Raw genomic sequence first — 20,898 nt, 5'->3', positions numbered from 1 at the left:
ATCGAGTCGTAGCCCTTTCTTGTACGCGTGTATGTACGCCATGTGTATTTTTATGTACGTAAATATCAATGTTCATTTGAAGTGTATATATGTTTGAATTTCATAGTCTTCAACATGTTCAGCATGTGCATCATAAACATGTTTTTAAAATAGATGATGAGAACAGTAGATCGTATTTGATTTTTTTTTAAATACTGATAGGAAAACATGTCTTCATTTGGTACTTTTTGATTGTTTATCTGCAGCAGCCAATTGTATAAATGTGGATAAGTCCTAACCAGCGGTTATCTTTTGGTTATCTCCCTGGTTTGGTCAAGTTATTCAAAAACCGATTGTATACAAATTAAGTTATCCTAGCCAGCGCGTGATTCGGCTAACTTTTGGACAAAATTTAACCGAACTCGAAGAGTTTGGTTAGCTGATTTAACCAAAACAAAGATGGCCGACCTTGACATAGTGAACGCTAGGCGACCTCGACAATTTCGCAGGATATGTAGACAAATGGACGAATACAACGACGAGGAAGTACGTAAACGGTATAGATTCACTCCGCACAACATAGACAGATTGGAACGACTGATAGGCCACAGACTTGAGCAACCTACTCGCAGAAATCAACCTTTGACACCACGGCAACAGATTATGATTGCTTTACGTTTTTACGCTATATGGATTTTTTTACAAGTAAAAGGTGATACATTTGGGGTAGATGTTGCCACGATTTCAGGGGTTGTAACTGCAGTGACCGACTGTATTTTTGACCTGAAGGACAGCGCGATTCAATTTCTGACGACAGACAGACATCGACACAGGACTAAGACTGGAATTCATGCCCTAAGGGGATTCCCGTCTGTGATATCAGCGGTAGACGGAACGCACGTTAGAATACAAACGCCCAGTGAGGACGAGGAGCAGTATGTCAATAGAAAACATTATTAATGTGCAAGCCAGCTGCGACCATAGAGGTAACGAAATTTGCATTGTACTGTATAATGAATTTCGTTCTGAATAACAAAAGCAACTTTATTGCAGTAAGAATGATATAAAATATAGTACTCTTTTTTATTCTTATAAATCCATGTTTGAATAGTATTCGTAAGATGATGTAGTGGCGATGCCTACAAAATTTCCCAGGAATCGCCACTACAGTCTACAACAATCAATTTATTTTTTCAACTGATGTAAACGTGTAGAGGTTGTGACGTAATTTTTACTGAATTCCATGTAATATTTTTCAACAGCTATATATAGTATTTTTCTATAAATGATAGGGGCACCACATGGGGTATTTGCATTGTACTATTGTTTAAGTACTATGTACAATTTACAGTATGGTAATCTTGAAAGAAAGAAATTCTGTGACATATGATAATGTATTGTTTGTGTTTCGCAGGTGTATTTACAAGCATAAATGCCATCTAGCCGGGCAGTACGCACGATGCCCATGTATTCAGGACCTCGGAATTGTTCCACTTCATGGAGACACATCATCATGGTAATTGTTATTGAATATAAATAAGGCATATGTCACATTCATGAAGTCTGTTTCATGGAAATAAATTTAATTAAATGTACTTAAAACATAGAAATTGTATTTACATGAATATACTTCATTTCCAGGCCTTGAAGATGGCATACTGCTAGGGGACAGTGCCTACCCTTGCTAGCCTTACATGCTTACCCCATACCTGCACCCAGGTAATGTCGCATGCACTTGTGCAAAACATTCCTATTACTGCTGAATTGTATCCTTCTTATTTCTTTTATTTCAATTTGGATTAATATTTCATTATGATACCCAAGAATTAAGGCAGCTAAGTTACCATTGTTGCTGCAAGCTGCTTATGTATGTTTGTTATAATGATGATGGTGGTGATGGTGGTGGTGGTGATGATGATGTTGATGATGATGATGATGATTAAAACAGATCCGGATGAAGCCACTGAAAGTAAGTAAGTAAGATTGTGGTATGTTGTGTTGTGCTACACAACCTTGCAAAGTTGTGGGGAGAACCCGGGAATTTCCTCCCGAGAATGACCAGCAGCCCCCTACCGTTCTGAGCCATGATGATGACATGTCTGGAAAGGCAGTTCGGGAGTACATTACAATGCAATACTTCAGGTTTGACTATTTTTATACTGGCTTCCTTTTGCAATTTTAAAACATTAAGGCATTACATTTCCAATAACTTACCAACAACTTATTTCTAACATGTATAACAGTTGTTATTAGTTTAAAAAGACCTTTTGAACTTTGTTACAAATTAAAGATTTACAAGTTTCATATTGGCCCTGATAATTAAAAATTATTAAATTAAACAACACATGTATCATCAAAAAGTCATACATTTTACAAACTTCTTACAGGAAACTATATGCTTTATATCTGCAGCAGATATGAACTGCAACAACTACAACACAATTATAATATGGGTCTGTAATTAAGATACACTGACATTTTTCTGTGTTGCATGTATATTTTTCATTAAATTTTAAGGCCAGAAATGCAGACAATGCTGGAAGTATTTATTACTGCTACTGAACACTACCACTGTTTTACTCTATTTACAGTTGACCAGGAACATTTGACAAGGATGGAGGCCACTTTCATGATCATCATTTTCCACCAGATTGTTTAAATCGATATAAATAAGTGTCTTTTATCAATGACCCTGTGTATGCATTTATTTTAACAATAGTGGTGACCACGTTTGATAAAACTGAATGCTTGTGTCTGAATTGAGTTTCTCTAGTTCATGGCATTTTATAACACTTAATGAACGATACTGTGATACTTTGTTGAATGTGTGAAATTGTAGTTACAGTGTATGTGATCTATTTTTGAATTTAGAGTTATATGGCATGGTACAATTGGCTGCATCATATAATTTGAATTATTTCCATAAAAAAGGACAAAAATGTACAGATCTTTATATTTTTAGTGAATAATAACATGCATAAAAATAAAATAACTGCAGTTAAAATATTTGACACTAAGATTGAATTGTATATATTTACATAATGTTTTCACTCAGTAAAGTCAGCACATTTGTTGCTGCATCAAAGAACTTCTTCTCTGACTTCTTGGCAGCAGTGGCCTCAACATAATCTGCTGTCTGCACTTCCTTTAAGGTTCTTGGTGTCCTATATAAAACATTTAAAGAAATATCACACAGTGCATATTGGTGAATAATCCTGAAAAAACTGTTAGGCAACATACAATAATATTGTTTTTAAGTATTCCATTATTACTCATTAATACAACAGTTAAAAATGCAGTCTTACTCCCAAATGAAATTTACCACAATTGATACAAATGTTTTGATATATCAAAAAGGATTAATAAATGTCAAAATTAATGGTTCTTATGAAGGGTACCAAGTATACTTTGAAAGAAAGGTGCATAAACCGTGGTATATCCACCATATGAGACTATAGAAGATCACAGTAAACCTTTTATCATTCACCAATCGTTTATTATGTTTGTGTTTTCGACTTTTAACATGCACAGCTACAATATTATCAGTAATTGATATTTTCCATAAATGCATTATTTTGTAAGTATGGTATGGTATTCTTTCCATGTTACATGTTGTACTGTTTTGTGGTAGGTATGATAAGAACATTGAATAACAGACCATTGTGTATGTAAAGGGGTGGGTCATACCCGAAACAGGATTCATGCTATAGGTGTATTCTGTACAACCGTTTAACAAAAACTAATTATAATTCTTGAAATACATGCACATAATACGTGAATTGTATTCGCTGACTACTAGCTGGTAGGCTGAGCTTATTAGATCCTGCATAGCTGATCAGAGACCACTACACTTGTATGTCATTGCCGAAAGAGAAGGCAATTGTATAAACGTTTGTAAGATTTAACCGCTGGTTATAGTTGTCCAGCGGTTAACTTTTTAACCAAGTTGGCCATTTTATCCAAACTGTTTATTTACATTTAGTTCTTTAAACGTTTTTATATGACTACCCATGTACATTGAAAGAAGAAGAAGAGATAGACGGCATCTATTTGTCTTTCGATAGTTTACATATTTCTAATTATCTAATGAATTTAGTTCCTGGGAACTGAAAGTTCATAATACGTTTATTCACATGCACCGTTAAAAACAATTATATCAATCTAAGTCCTTTTTTAATTTTTATGTAAAAATATTTCCTCAGAATGTAAAATTACTTTGTATTTGACTGTGTATTATTAGTTTATGGAAATTATATGTTAAATACTGTCGAAGTACTCTTATTTTGGATTTTTACTTACTGAACTCATAGATTTTAATAATTCAGTAAAGGCGATCGCTTGGTTTCCTTATTGCTATATATAAAAGTATGGGAGGTATATGCTTTCCTGTATGTAGTAAAATTAAATCTACGGTGTGATTTGTAATCTTTTATGCATCAGTTATCTGGTGCGTTAAGTCTTACGTTTGTAAAAATGCAGTAGAGAATAGAGCTCTTCGCTTCTTTCTGGGTCTTGGAAAATATACTTCATCTGCCACAGTAGTTGGTGATACAGGTTGGCAACAACCTCTTGTCAAACAGTATAAAACTGTTTGTAGCATGCGGCACAGACATGGTAAAATGAATTTGAACTGTATTTATAGAGAAATTGACAACACTGGACTGTTGGTACTCCATGAGTGAAAAGTAAAAAACGGGGTGTACAATGATTCTGCCACAAAGAGTGTACAACGTCAGGGAAAAGTTAAAGGATTTAGATCTTGAAAGGTTTTATTACTTTCAAGTTTATACGTCTACGAATAAGCTATTCGGTAAGGTTAACAGTGCTGTTATGTAGATTTGTAAATCAGTGATGGGAAAGATATTCTTTCAAGACCAAATTCTGCAAGACATGCTGGTAGAAACCAATTGAGTACCTATTGACAGTTTAGATATGACTATTGTACAGAACAGCATTGTACAACGATTCTGCCACAAAGACATAGAGTTGCATTTACTGTTGTGTAGCCCCTATTTTACTTGCCATTGGACGAGGCTTAAATTTGCCAGTTGAGAATCTAGTTTGCCAATGTTGTGCTTAATGTGTTGAAACCGAGCCTTGTGTTATTGATACACTTAAAGTCATTGTGATTGAGCGTGCAATTCACTATTAAATATATAGATATTTTGTTTTCTATAACCTTTAATTGTGTTTAGGGTGTTTATAAAACTACCAAAAAATGGCATATTACCATTTTTGCATTCCAACAGTAGATGTCTTAATTATAACCGTTTACAGCGTTCAAGTATGGAATTTCGTGTTATATTTTTGGTATTTTCGGAAAAAAACAATATGGAAGCGCATTGATTTTTAATGCCATTTATTTAACATTTCATTCAGTTCATTCAGTTAATGATGTTAAGAAAGACCGTTTATGAAAATTTGTACAATTTCTGTTTTCCCTCTTTCCGTTGCAAAAAGTCCATTTCGAATGTGAGTATGGCTATTTCTGGAGACCCCTAAAAGATTTGGAATAAAACTTAAACACCAAATTAGTTTTAATTTGAAACGATTTACACACAGAAATAGTGAAGTTTCATAAAAAAGCGAAAAGTTGAATATTGATCTTTTAAGGCAAAAACTATGCACACTCTTTTCCTTACGCATAACCTTAATTTTTAATAAGCCAGTAAAGACAGAAAGTAAATTTGGTACTATGCTATGCAAGGAAAATCAACAGATGTATTAAGCAGAGGATTAACAAGCCATTATTTCTGACCTAATTAATAATTACATCGGGACAATTCGGAAAAGCATTCGGAAATTCTCTAGAGAAGATGTGAAACTATTAGGTTGCCGTCCTCTTAATAACAGATTACTACGAACAGCAAAACTTCATGCTAAATAGAATCGTTTTATCATTTGATTGTACTTCCTTATATTCTTAATAGGAATACAACAAGTAAAATGATCGGTCATCCAATTAGATAAAGAAACGATATACTGATGTTCGACATGTTCAGGCCCTCGCCGTATCAGCTTGATCAGAAAATCATTTTGCTCATATTGATGATGCTGCTGCATAATAAATTTGCTTCACCGCATCAATTTGTCTGCTTATATAAGGCATTGTGGATTTGCTGCTGCTTATATTTCAAAAGGCCTTCACGTTCGCACACTGTCTCCTGGCGCAGTATCTCGTTTACGCCAAGAATGGCATTGTTGGTTGCGATAATTATGCTTGTTTTACTAGGTAGGTTTCTAATTTATTTTTCCATTTGCACATAAATTTTCATTTGTAAATACCTTTTATTTCGTTATTTCCTCTTTGTTGAAAGAGTACCGACTTTATCTCCGTTTAGTGTTTGTATATCTTGTTATATTTAACAATTTCAAGGATATAAAAAACGCCGCGCATTGCCAAATAAGACATTTACATTTTAAAGAAAAACAGTCTATGAATTGTCATGTTTTTAGTGTTGTCGGTGTCTTTATAAACATATGCAAAACACTATTATGATGTGGTTTTAAAGAGAGTTTATCGTTAATTGAGAATAAATAAATGATATCTTCCATTTTGAAGATGTTCCCAATAGCATTACATGTAATAAGAACTGCATCAATTTGTATTTGCATTAATTATATTTTAATAATTGGATATCTTTATAATAATTAGACATTAGTATTTAATTTAGTATAACGTGTGTATTAACTTTATAAACGAAAGCTCATTACTGCAAAATAAAAAAATGTCCATATTACGTGATTCATTTTGATGAAACGATCGTAAACATATTATATAGCTGATGCTTTATTCAGATCAGGGTTATGCTCAAAATGGGTTGTCGCAGAATTTCTTTATTTGAACTTTTGAACACAAAACATTACTTGCTCTTAGGTCTTTGCCAGTTTATAGAAGAATTCCCTTTTATTACGCTCTCGCAGCAGAATTTAGGCATAAGAATATTTCGCTGTTTTATTTATAAATCTATATGGTTCTGGTGTTAGTTGGGGACGACCGTACATCATCATGGTATGCCCAGACTTTACTGAAATGCAGCCTCACATGTACCAATATCTATTAACAATACGCTTAAATGTACGATTAAACAGCATATTGGTAATACATCTCTAAATGCATTTACATAATTGAATGCAATCATCAGACACACCTGTTCAGTGGCGTGATGACAGATGGCCTATGTTTGGCTTATATTTGCGCACCCATGAAATGAGCCTGAGATCATATTTTCTGACTATAACGAAGGTCCATGTTCGTGAATCTCGGTCCAGCTTTGTTTCAAATACCTGGCATATCGTCCATGGCGAATCGAGACACCCGGTCATATTTTTACGCCGTAAAAACGGTCTGTACAGCTTACGTAAAACAGTTTAGTCTCGCACAACAAAGATTAAACACATAATGTTATATAGTATATATAAATAACAACTAATGGAAAACTTTTATGGATTTTTACACATGTCGGCAAGGCAATGTTCTAATAAGGTGAGTCTTAGATGAGCTGTATGATTCCCTTCTACCAAAATATTTTACTTTTTAAAATGCATCGACTTATCTACCCTAATAAATGGCCTTTAATAGTGAATCGACTCACGTACCCCCATAAAGGCCTTTTAAAAGTGATCGACTAACGTACCCCCAAAAATGCCTTTTAAAAGTGATCGACTGACGTACCCCCAAAATGCCTTTTAAAAGTGATCGACTAACGTACCCACAAAAATGCCTTTTAAAAAAGAATCGACTCACGTACCCACAAAAATGCCTTTTAAAGGTGATTGACTAACGTACCCCCAAAAATGCCTTTAAAAAGTGATCGACTAACGTACCCACAAAAATGCCTTTTAAAGGTGCAACTACTAATGTGCCCCATGGACATATGTACCAAAATGCATGGCTTTTATACGTGCATGAACAAATGTACCAAAATGAATGGTTTTAAACGTGCATGGACAAATGAACCAAAATGAATGGCTTTTAAACGAGCATGGACAAATGTACCAAAATGCATGGCTTTATAAACGTGCATGGACAAATGAACCAAAATGAATGGCTTTTAAACGTGCATGGACAAATGAAGCAAAATGAATGGCTTTTAAACGTGCATGGACAAATGTACTAAAATGAATGGTTTTAAACATGCATGGACAAATGAACCAAAATGAATGGCTTTTAAACGAGCATGGACAAATGTACCAAAATGCATGGCTTTATAAACGTGCATGGACATATGTACCAAAATGCAGGGCTTTTGAAACGTGCATAGGACAAATGCACCAAAATGCATGGCTTTTAAACGAGCATGGACAAATGTACCAAAATGCATGACTTTTAAACGTGCATGGACAAATGTACCAAAATGCATGGCTTTTAAACGAGCATGGACAAATGTACCAAAATGCATGGCTTTTAAACGAGCATGGACAAATGTACCAAAATGCATGACTTTTAAACGTGCATGGACAAATGTACCAAAATGCATGACTTTTAAACGTGCATGGACAAATGTACCAAAATGCATGGCTTTTGAAACATGCATAAGACAAATGAACCAAAATGCGTGGCTTTTAATCGTGCATGGACAAATGTACACAAATTAATGGCTTTTAAAAGTTCATCGACTGGTGTCGCACAGCTGTATTTAACTTTACAGGTGCTCAACATGCTTGAACTTCAGGCAAATACGCAGTAACCGAATTTACTAATACTAGAACCGATCTTTGGAAATCATCACTCGACAAAAGAGCCTTCTATACTATTAAAGCGCATACAACACAGAAGAGAAGAGATGGTGATAAGGTCGAATCAAGTATTTTTTACGCAAAGTGAATGTTTTCTGTCTAAAGATTTTTAACCAAAATCGCAAACTTTTTGAGAATAAGATGTTGGCAAGAATATGCCATGTGTTCCAGCACTGAACGGTCTTTCAAAAATATCCTGCTTGTAAACATTTGCTTGGCTATAGAGCAGTCTGATAAGACTAGAAAAGAAATATGACAAGAGAAATGTAGAAGCGCTTAATAACTCCATAACAAGATAAACAATGTAGGTTAATGCCAAAATGTAGTTGAACTTTTACCTGTTTATTCCTTACAGGTGTCACAGCAGGGGTCAATTTCCTGTGTATTTGTTTATTGGCTCAGGCCCATTTAGAGTTGACACTTTTAGAGAAAATAATCTCATTGTCTGACAAAAACATGACGAATTATTGAATAAATAATATGCATAGCCAATGTTTTTATTAATTTGACCGATGGGAAATAAACAATGAACAAATAACAGTAGAAAATGTTTCATTCCATTTATAGTGAGAATATAAATCATGTTAATGGTCTATTTAAATGTTTAAACCAATTAAAACTATTAGATAAAATGTTTTGTTTATTACTTAATAAAACCTTTTGTATCGCATAACAGGAAACTCAGGTCGAAGTTCTGATAGAAGTTGTGTACTATATACGTTTTTTTAGTAGTAGTAGTAGTAGTTGTTGTAGAGGTGGCGGTGGTGGTGGTGGTAGTGGTGGTGGTGGTAGTGGTGTTGGTGGTGGTGGTGGTGGTAGTAGTAGTAGTAGTAGTAGTCTTTCATATGTGTGGCTAATTTTCATAGAAGATGGCGGGTTATTATTATTTTGTAGGATGGCAGGTAGATTTGTTGCATTTCACCGGCGTGTATTTGTATGTCAGTTCATTTTATATCAACATGCCAGTCCCGCCGACACGGTGTTATCCCCTTACGGACCTGATGGATAAGTTGTTCGAGGGCTACTCATCCGAGGTGCTGCCTCGCTGTAACCCCCAAGACACCGTCCAGGTTCAGATCGGACTCGCTGTTCGGCAGATTATCGAACTGGTCAGTAGATCGAGTCATAAATATAATGGTTCATATACTAAACAATTTTTAGGTTGTGTTTGCGTGTGAGTACTGTCTACTCAATTAGTATGTTAACGCTTACGCTACAGAAACTATTTGTTTTAATTTAAATTTAAGACATACACGGTTACAACATTACTATATATGAACTCATTTTGTAATCAGTAAATTGTTTTTGCATTATATATATATGTTGCTCCTTAAGCATGTCGTTTCTGACTATATTAAATCTGGCTTGTTTGCAGGTTCTTTTATTGTTTTGTCCAATGTCTGTGTTCCAGAATGAGCCTATGCAGATCCTGGAGACGAACACGTGGGTCAGAATGGTGAGTTATCTCCTGCAGTATAACAATAAAACAATCAATCCAACAATGATGTTACCGGGTGCTTATCGTTGGGGTTAAATGATCACTTGATAAGCAGGTAATAGGTTCGTTTTATTGTTTATTATTTCCTCATAGAAATATATGAGCATGAGCCCTGACATAACATTATGACAATCTTACCAGTATGTGGTACTGAGCTCCACTATATGTCTCTAACACTCGATATCAAGCACTCGTTTGGGGGTTAGGTTTAAACGGTATCAAAATCCTATATTCCTTAGAACCCTGATCATTTATTTTTTATAGTAAAATATATATGTCTATATTGTTTGACAGGTGAAAAAGTTGTGTCAACCTTATGACGAACGAAAATTAAAGGAATGCGGTTAAAACAACTGACCAATCAAATCTTGCATACCAAGCCCTGGAGTTCAATAAAGGTCAAACTATAAATATATTAAAACGAAAGTAAAGAAAGTAGTCCCTCTAACGTAAACCAGTATGTCGTAAATAATGACCCTGTCACAATAATATTATCATATGTTTTTTTTTTTATTTAGTGCCCTGTGTTCTATCATATAAATGGCGGCGTTGTATCATTTGCCGTGGTGTTGATATTCAGCTGTGATATACTACTCAAACTTTGCTAAGGACCACCTGTAATTCTATTGTTTCCGACGTATATGCGAAACCGATGAAATTTAGAAGACCGCGGGTAATCATATATAAATAATGAATTATTCGTAATATGATCATCTTTTTCAAATTTACTCATTGTTGACTGGTAATGGCATTTTAAATTATTTTTTTACAATATTAATGTCAATACGAATCAATTTCATGGAACTGACGTTCTTAAATGACGTTTAGATACGAAATGAAACATATATCTGACATATCGAAAAGACGCAATTGGAATTGTATTATCATAGTTAGAAATAAACTGGACTGAAAATAAAGCTGATTATTGCAGTTTCATAACTCTAAACTAAGTCTTACCTGAAGTCCTTATGCATGATCACGTGATCAGCACATATGAGTTAATTCCTGGTAATATTCCTGTAGTGATCGGCACATATGAGTTAATTCCTGGTAATATTCCTGTAGTGATCGGCACATATGAGTTAATTCCTGGTAATATTCCTGTAGTGATCGGCACATATGAGTTAATTCCTGGTAATATTCCTGTAGTGATCGGCACATATGAGTTAATTCCTGGTAATATTCCTGTAGTGATCAGCACCTTTGAGTGAATTCCTGGTAAGATTCATGTAGTGATCAGCACCTTTGAGTGAATTCCTGGTAAGATTCATGTAGTGATCAGCACCTTTGAGTGAATTCCTGGTAATATTCCTGTAGTGATCAGCACATTTGAGTGAATTTCTGGTACGATTCCCGTAGTGATCGGCACTTTTGAGTGAATTCCTGGAAAGATTCCTGTAGTGATCGGCACATTTGAGTGAATTCCTGGTAGGATTCATGTAGTGATCGGAATTCACTGGTAAGATTCATGTAGTGATCGGCACATTTGAGTGAATTCCTGGTAACATTCATTTAGTGGTCGACACAAAACAATGTGAAATCAGATGGATTTTATGTCAAATAGCGTTATGCGCCAATGGAGGCTCTTTCCGTAGGACAAGCAGCCTCGTTCTGAGATTGACCTCTAAATTTACTAAATATAACTATGGAAAACCCAAAACCAACTCGGGAACTAGTAAAACATTAAAACAAAAACATATGTGGATTTGACTCATCTATTGTACAACAATAGAGGAAATATGTTCTAAAACGCTATACAATACATTTAAATTTCAAAGCACGAACATTCTATCGATACATGGAATACCGTTTAAAGCACATACATGTAACAACATTATTGCAGCACATGGCCTTCATATCATCACGGCGATTTGAGCTATGTTGCACAGCTTAATTTGCAGCCAAGACAACACACTGGTGTTAAATCTGATTCCTACCCGGTTATTGGTGGTAGTGTTAATAGTTTATACTCCGGGTCCCGGCGTGAGCACATTGAAGGGTCACAGAGTGACAGTTCAACCACCGCACACCTATCCTGGGCAGACTATCAGGCGGTTAACCAGTACTAGGTGCCTTCACCTCTGAAAGGAAGGGGCAGTGGTACAGGGAGAATAGTCGTAGAAAGGATTTCATAACTAATCACAACAGAAGTAACCTGGTCCGCCCGGGAATCGAACCCGTGTTGTCCGATTCACAGTCCAACGCTCTACCGATTGAGCTAACCGGGCGGACATCCGGTTATTGTAAAAGTAGGGGACTTTTTATAGTGCCAGACGATATGTCCCAAAATGACATATGGCACGTGTCACATTCACACTTCTGGCATTAGGGGCCAATCGTTGTAACAACAAGACAAACACAGTTTATAAACAACAAAAGTGTTGTAGGTAAAAGGTTTTTTATTCTTTTTATTGATTTTTTTTTCGAATTTTCAAATACCGATTTTGACATTCGAATACCAAACGTTTGATCGAATATTCGAATATTCGTTTGCATCCCTAATAAATATGGAACATATCATAAAACAAACATGTTATAGAACATATTATGTTTGAACCTATATATACATAACACCTTTTTTAATGAGGAAGGCATGAATAATATGTGAACTCATGAAGTGTGAAACTGTCAATGTAATACTGAACTAAAAATTGTTTAGACCACACAAGAATTATTTCTACACGTAAAAGAAGAAATACCACACGGTGTTAGCACACATGTCATTGTTCTCGTAAAGGTGTTTTAATAATAATACAATGCAACTATGTGGTTTGTCGATAAACTGTATATGACAGAAAGTTATCTGCTTTGTCGCTACCAGATGGCAGTGACGAATACGGAAAATATACTTTCAGCGTGAGCTATTGATGAAGGTTGATTGTCCGTCGTCCGTCGTCGTCAGTCCTTTCGACATCAACATTTTCCCTGAAATAACTTCTCAACTTAAACCTCAATATCAACAAAACATGCAGGAATGTCCTCTTCCAGATTCCTTTAAAATTTGGTTCCATGTAGAACTCTGGTTTCCATGCTTACCTAAAGGAAAAAAAAACTTTAAAATCTTCTTCTCAGAATCCGCTGGCCCGATTCGAACATAATTTCACAGAACTGTTTCTTAGGTTACCCTGTATCAAATTCCTTTACCGAATGTTGAATTGTAAAGAACAATCATGGCCGCATTGGAGCGGGGCTACGTTTCACTATCCACTGTCCAATATGCTCCTAGGCCCCAGTCGCCAAACTCTACAACACTAGACCCCAGTTTCCTTATTCTATACTGCTAGTACCCAAATCGCTAACTATATGCCGCTAGGCCCCAGTTCCGTAACTATTTACCGCTAGGACCCATTCTCCTAACTCTACATTGATAGGCCCCAGTATCCTAACTCTATACCGCTAGGACCTCAGTTGCCTAACTATTTGCTACAAGTCGCCTGTTTCCTAACTCTATACCGCTAGGACCCAAGTCGCCGAACTCTATACCGCTAGACACCAGTTTCCTAACTCTATACCGCTAGGACCCATTCTCCTAACTCTACACTTATAGGCCCAGTATCCTAACTCTATACCGCTAGGACCTCAGTTGCCTAACTATATGCTACAAGTCGCCTGTTTCCTAACTCTATACCGCTAGGACCCAAGTCGCCGAACTCTATACCGCTAGACACCAGTTTCCTAACTCTATACCGCTAGGACCCATTCTCCTAACTCTACACTTATAGGCCCAGTATCCTAACTCTATACCGCTAGGACCTCAGTTGCCTAACTATATGCTACAAGTCGCCTGTTTCCTAACTCTATACCGCTAGGACCCAAGTCGCCGAACTATATACCGCTAGACACCAGTTTCCTAACTCTATACCGCTAGGACCACTCTCGCGTAACTATATCACTGGCACCGGATTTTCAAACTCAATCATTTTTTTTTTTTTAAACTAAAAACATCTTATAATTCCTTACTAAAAATTATAATACCGAATATGTGAAAAAATATTGAACTTTATACTGCATAATATGCATATTTAAAAAAATATATTTTTCAATGTTTTTTTCACATATTCGGTATTATAATTTTTAGTAAGGAATTATAAGATTTTTTTTTTTTTTTAAAAATGACTGAGTTTGAAAATCCGGTGCCAGTGAACTATTATATATATGCCGCTAGGGCCTCAGTTTCCTAACTCTATCCTGCTAGGCCCCAGTTTCCTAACTCTATACCGCTAGGCCCTAGTCTCCTAACTACACTGGTAGTACTCCAGTCACCTAACTACATGCCGCTAGGCCCCAATCTCCTACCTCTATACCGTTAGGACCCTAGTCGCCTAACTATATGCCGCTAGGCCCCAGTCTCCTAACTCTATACCGCTAGGACCCCAGTCGCCTAACTATATGCCGCAGGGCCTCAGTCGCTTAACTCTACATCACTAGGCCCCAGTCGCCTAAGTCTACACCACTATGCCCCAGTCGCCTAACTCTACACCACTAGGCCACAGTCGACTTACTATAAACTGCTAGGACCCCGGTCGCCTAACTCTATACTTTTAGGACCCCAGTCGCCTAACCCTAAACCGATAGGACCCCAGTCGCCTAACTCTATACTGTTAGGTCCCCAGTCGTCTTATTATATACCGCTAGGACCACAGTCGCCTAACTCTATACCGCAATGCACCCAGTCGCCTTATTATATACTGCTAAGGTCCAGTCGGTTATGCAAGGCTCTTCATTCTCGTATATGCATTGCGCCAAGGTATGGAACGACTGCCAGTTGACGTGGAACGCGACGGAGACGGGGATCAAGAACATCGCTGTGCCCTACCGGAGAGTCTGGGTACCCGACATCACGCTCTATGATAAGTAGGTACCTCTAACGGGAAGTTTTGTATAATACTAGTAGTGCTTGTTGTGGCCTTTGATACCGAAGTGATAATTGTGATAATATTCTCAATACAGATCTTAAATAATTATCAATGTCCGGTGTATTTGATGACAGTTCATGATTGTCGCAGTACATAACTTACACGTTGTAGCTGACAAGTAGAATCACCTGACAATTATCTCACCTTTCCTTTCACTTCCTGACACCCCGGAAGTGCTCAGAACGCGCTAGGCGGCCTGCAACAATACCGACCTAACATATACCCAAACGGAGACGTCTACTACAACTTCCCGTCCGTCATCCGTAGTCTCTGTAAGGTGGACGTCACTTACTTCCCATTTGACACGCAAATCTGTGAGTATATTTTACACATGCATTGATGTAAGTATGCTATGACTTTACCTGAAGGTCATTACACTCGTGTCTATTTTGAGAAGCCAGTTAAACGTAACATTGGTTGAGCACGAACCTATAACATAGTTAGTAAGAGGCGGACACTAGACCACTCTCACTCCTAAATGTTTTCATTGGGTTACTTATATATCATTTTGATAAAAAGGACATTGCAAATTGAAAATTGTACGAACATGTATACGTGTTGATTTTTGTGCAATACACCCAGGTACGTGGACAAGGTACACGCTTAAAATGGCATGTACAAAAGAGTAAAGAGACCAACTCAACCTACAACTGCACATTTAAAGAAATATTTCTTAGTCAACGTTTAGACTCGATTGTAACTTTGAAATGTTCCTGTGGCAACACGTCCGAGCTTTTATTTGTATTCTGGTCGCTTGTAGATCCACCACGGGCAAAAATAAAGCAAGTACCCGTATGGAACTCGTTTTTATTGTCTTCACACAATTACCTTCCTTGTTGAAGACTGTCGTTTGTACCATCTAGGAAACCTTGTCTTGTGGCATTATTTAAAATCCAAATCAATTATTTCTCGCTTGAAATGGGAACATGAACAGTTTTCTCGCTGCGTTCAAGAAATAATGCTGCACTCTCCTCAGAACTATTTAAAGAACGATTAGGGTTAGGGTTATGGTTAGGGACTATTTATTTACGGTTAGGGTTATGGTTAGGGACTATTTATTTACATAATCAGAATCACTGCGCCCATATCCATGACAACCGCAAATATCACATATCTATACGCACATTAGTTTCACTACGCACAATAGAGTTCCAGCGATAAAATACATCTTAACATTACTTTTTTAACTGAGATGTGAGAAAAGGCATCTACCATAGCCGCCCGTGTAATATATGTTTATCCCAACCCTCGCGCTGGGTGTTTTGTGGATACTTGGTAAACCTAGTTTCCGCAGAACACCCTACGCTCGGGTTGGGAATAATCTTACACTCTCGGTCATGGAAAATACGTATATTCACATATGATGTGTGTTGTCTGTGGAGTTTTGTGTTGTTGTTCCGTGTTTTTTGTTTGTGAATGTTTGCATTTTCTGTTCTGTGTCGTTGGCGTTGACTCAGAACCATTGAACGGGGATAATGTTTAAACTTACTTTTGTAGGTTCTTCATATAGCTATCGTATCGGTTTCCTAAATTCACCGGTTTATGGGCGTACCTCGGCTGAATAGCATTTTGCCTTAAAGGGGCACAATAAAGGTTGTTGTAAAAAGACCTTCTCATTTTAATGCATTATCATGTTAAACTCATTTGATTCAGAAAAATGGGAAAAGCTTGAATTTAGACCCAACTAATGTTAAAACTCTGAACATATTTTCACCTAGACTCGTGTTGTATTCGATACTTTAGTCGAATATCAGCCATTTTCGAAAACACCCGCCATTTGGATTCCATACTGCCTTCTTCTTCTTCAACTTCAGTTTTGATGCATTTAATGTGTTATACAGTTTTCACTTACAGCGTTTTTTTTATTCTTACGCGAAGAAAAAGGACTGAATATCATATTTGCCGTATATTGTTGTCATCTCAACAATAGATGTATTCCCAATTTAACAGATTTTCTTACACTTCAATTTTAATTTGAACAGATTGTGTGATTTGGTGCTTTATATTGCTCAAGTATAACCTTTCATATCCTTTTGCCAATAGAAGGTGTTAAAACACATTTTCTATAGCAGTCGTGTTGCCATGACAAGCACTAAATACAGGCATTATAATTCACAACCCTGTATTACCTTTTCTAGCTTTGGGTGATCCGGAGTTGCAACGTGTGTCATGAAAAATATGTGTTAAATTTCGTGAGAAGACACATGGAGTATTTGTTTGTTAACTATTTTTTTGGTATTGTTAGTTAACACATTTAAGCAATAGAATTTTGATAAAATAGTAAATTTACAATTCGAATATGAATTTCTGGTATCCATGACACAAGGACTCTTTTCAGCTCTTTTAGGCTGCATTTTTCATGCTTTTTTCACGCAAATAACATATTGGTTAACATTACGAGATACAGTTACACGTGCATTCCGATTGTATAACCTCTAACATATTTTTCTTCATGCGCTATGTCTTGTTACCATGTAGCTCAGTTCAGTGATAATAAAAGACTTGTATAAGGTACTATGATTCCTGTTGCCTTTTGTCACTTTCACATTGTTTGAGAAATGTACCATTACAAACAAACTCGCTAGATGCTATGGTTATATTGACGGGTAAGTCAGATCTGTTGGACACCTAAACTTTCATTCAAGACTTGGCGCGAATAGTTATTACTTGGTTTTTGGTCTTCTAAACAAGTCCGCACCGGGCTGTGGAACGAGGGTTTGATTTCTCAGCAGCGCTTACTGTAGCATTTGAATATATCAGATAAACTTAATTGTAAATATAACTTGTTTAAATTTTGCTTAACTAATTCATTGACTCGGCGCGCTGACGAATGAATTGTTTCGTAATGGAAAGATGTGGTAATAACTGACTAAGTGTTGGTGCGAATGCCTCTATACTTGACAGAGTGCACTTAATGATACAATTTGATGACGTTATAGGAATAAGGTAGTTTTTTAATCAGAATCCGTCGGCCATCCAATTGGCAGAGACATAGACGTAAACACTAAAATGTTTTTTGTGAATCAAAACATTTTAATCTTGAATTCGCAATGTGTTTTTTTTTCAGGTAAATTGCAGTTTGGTTCATGGTCATACCATGGCTGGGATCTCAACTTGACAGGAAAAAACCCGGCGGCCGACACCTCTTATTTTATTTCTAACGGCGAATGGGATATCATAGGTATTTGTGCTTATGTTAATAGAAGAGATTGATTTTGGTCGAACGTTTCGTTTTTTTTATAGCTCACTTGATCAAGAAGAAGTAAAAGGTGAAATGTTGTGATCGCCGTTTGTCCGTCGTCCGTAGTCAACAATTTGGTTGTTCCCAATCTAGCATTCATATATCTGAACCAATTTTATCCAAGCGTGGGCACAATGGATTCGGGCCCAATATCTTGGTGAAGTTTGATAATGAGCTATGTCTGAACAGTCGGCCAAGAGTAATTGACCTTGATTTATGGAAAATATCATATCGAACATTATCAACACTCTTGCACCGTCATCCCTTCACGAATCCTTATCATATATAGAATGAAAATGTATGACCGTCAGATCTTGTCCAAGTTTGTCAATTAGCAAAGTCTGGCTCATCGAGTTATAGCCCTTTATTTATAAAAAAGGCGATATCATGTTTCCACTCTAGCACCTTCATTTATTTACAGATTCTATTTATATTTAAGATCTCGGATTTGTTTAAGTGATCCTTATCAAATTTATTGTCCTTATTAAATCTAGTTCAAGTTCGAATATAGGTCATTTTTCATTTTTTTATATTTTCATTAACTTATTTAATCTTTATGTAATTGATGTCAAGCTCGGAAATGGGCTGTGCGGGGTCAAAATAGGTCAACAGGTTGAATCAAGGAAACATTAAAAGGATGTCATTTTCATCTGACCGACATAAAAGCTAAACATGATTATTTGCAGTTCATCAAGGTCTACGAAAATGGGCCATGTGGCTAATGAACTAGATCAACGGGTCAGCTCAAAGGATAAATTTGGGAACTTAATAGAAGGTGTAATTTCTATCGTAGAAAAACAATGATTGCATTTATCAAACCTAAGTAAAATTTGATTAAAGGTTTTGTCACAGGAAAAAGAAACCATAGAAATAGTTCATGAACACCATACAAATGCCATTGACAGAGTTCCTTATTTCAGTTGAGCCATCTGAGACCCCTTTGTTTTATCTATGATACTGATGAAGTAAACTAAATTCAACGTGACAAGTTGTTTGTACGTTAACAATCAATAATAAAGCATGTTTCGTCCGTTTTTTAGGTGTACATACTGACCGGAAGGAGGTCATATACCAGTGTTGTCCGGAGCCGTACCCCGACTTTAGGTTTTATGTGCAGATTCGCCGAAAGCCGCTATTTTATGTGCTGAACCTGATTTTCCCCTGTACGCTTATCTCGACAATGGCGTTCCTTGGTTTCCTGTTGCCGCCGGACTCCGGGGAAAAGGTGTCCCTCGAGATTACCGTGCTCCTCTCCCTGGCCGTCTTCCTCCTCGTGACGTCCGAAATCATGCCGGCGGACTCGGAGACCTTTCCTTACATAGGTCAATGTTTATATATTTATTTAAACATGACGTGATAAAACGTGGCACAATATGACTGTGATGTAGGTATACATTAAACGCCATAATAAATTGTTATAATTCATTTGTTACATGTTCGCACTTACTCATTTTAGCAATTAAATTACGCTAACCGAACATATTATATCCAATGTGACTCTTCATATCCAGGCATTTATTTCGCGTGCGCGATGGGTCTGGTGTCACTATCGTGCCTGATGACGGTCACAGTGCTCAATATGCACTACAAGGGGCTGTTCGGTAAGCGGTTGCCGCCCTGGGTCCGCCTCGTCTTCCTAGATGGTTTCGGAAGGATCCTTCTTGTTAAGGAAACTGACAAGCTCCCACAGTACGATAAAATGAAGGTAACATGATGGTTTTATATTTTCGAAGAAAAGGGTTATGTGCATTTACAAATATAACTCGGTGCGATGGTACGTTGGATGGTAGACCGCAAAACGTATTTAGGAGCATGGAACTTCAGTCCTTTATGCCCCTATTGATACAGTGTCTGATATGTGGCAAATATCAGATCAAAAACGGAAGGCCACACAGTCAATGTGTATTTTGAATCTTTTTCTCACAATAACTCGACACCGGTTTGACCTACTATTTGATTAGCAAGCGTATGTACCTGAAGTAAATAGTAATATGCCTTAATGTATTCGACCACTTTTTCTTTGCCAATGTGTCCAATGTGTCGCTTTCATTAGGAGTGTAGATGTTATGTACTTTCAATGTTATTAAACTGCGGAACAAAATTCACGAAAAGTTCTTAAAATCAATTTCTTGCAGAGAAGTTCAAAGGCGTTTGAGAACCAAGGTTTCCATGGAATGTCGACAAGAGACGACAATTCCAGCCACATCGGACCCATTGACGCCGAGTGCTGCACCGGCATGGCGTCCGCACTCTCCGACCACAGCGACGTCAAATTTGACTTCGACACATCTTCGGAGGTGATGTCCCTTCTAAAGAAGCAGTTAGATTGTTTGGATAAGATACACAATCACATGGAGGAGAAACAGCGGGAGTCGCTGGGGATGGACGAGTGGCGGAAGTTGGCGAAGGTCGTGGACCGCATCTTCATGATTCTCTTCTTCCTCTTCCAGTTCGGGACTTCCGCTCTGATTCTAATCAGGATAACTTATGCCGACCCTGATGTGTTGCACCTGCTTAAGGAATAG

At 36.9% G+C, this 20,898-nt stretch overlaps 1 protein-coding gene and 1 pseudogene across 1 annotated transcript; both read left to right on the top strand.

Annotated features, from left to right (window-relative positions):
- The first annotated feature begins 438 nt into the window (after positions 1–438).
- LOC128226321 (putative nuclease HARBI1) lies at positions 439–3,107 on the top strand (annotated as a pseudogene).
- A 6,570-nt stretch (positions 3,108–9,677) lies between these two features.
- Positions 9,678–20,898, top strand: LOC128226320 (neuronal acetylcholine receptor subunit alpha-10-like). The gene is made up of 8 exons (XM_052936204.1): positions 9,678–9,827; positions 10,130–10,174; positions 14,964–15,070; positions 15,307–15,446; positions 18,200–18,313; positions 19,414–19,695; positions 19,885–20,078; positions 20,509–20,898. Exons 1-8 carry the CDS (start codon positions 9,678–9,680, stop codon positions 20,896–20,898), a joined length of 1,422 nt encoding a protein of 473 aa, XP_052792164.1.

Source organism: Mya arenaria, chromosome 3 (assembly GCF_026914265.1).
Source record: "Mya arenaria isolate MELC-2E11 chromosome 3, ASM2691426v1".
Taxonomy (NCBI): Eukaryota; Metazoa; Mollusca; class Bivalvia; order Myida; family Myidae; genus Mya; species Mya arenaria.
This window is presented reverse-complemented; position numbering and strand designations above follow the sequence as displayed.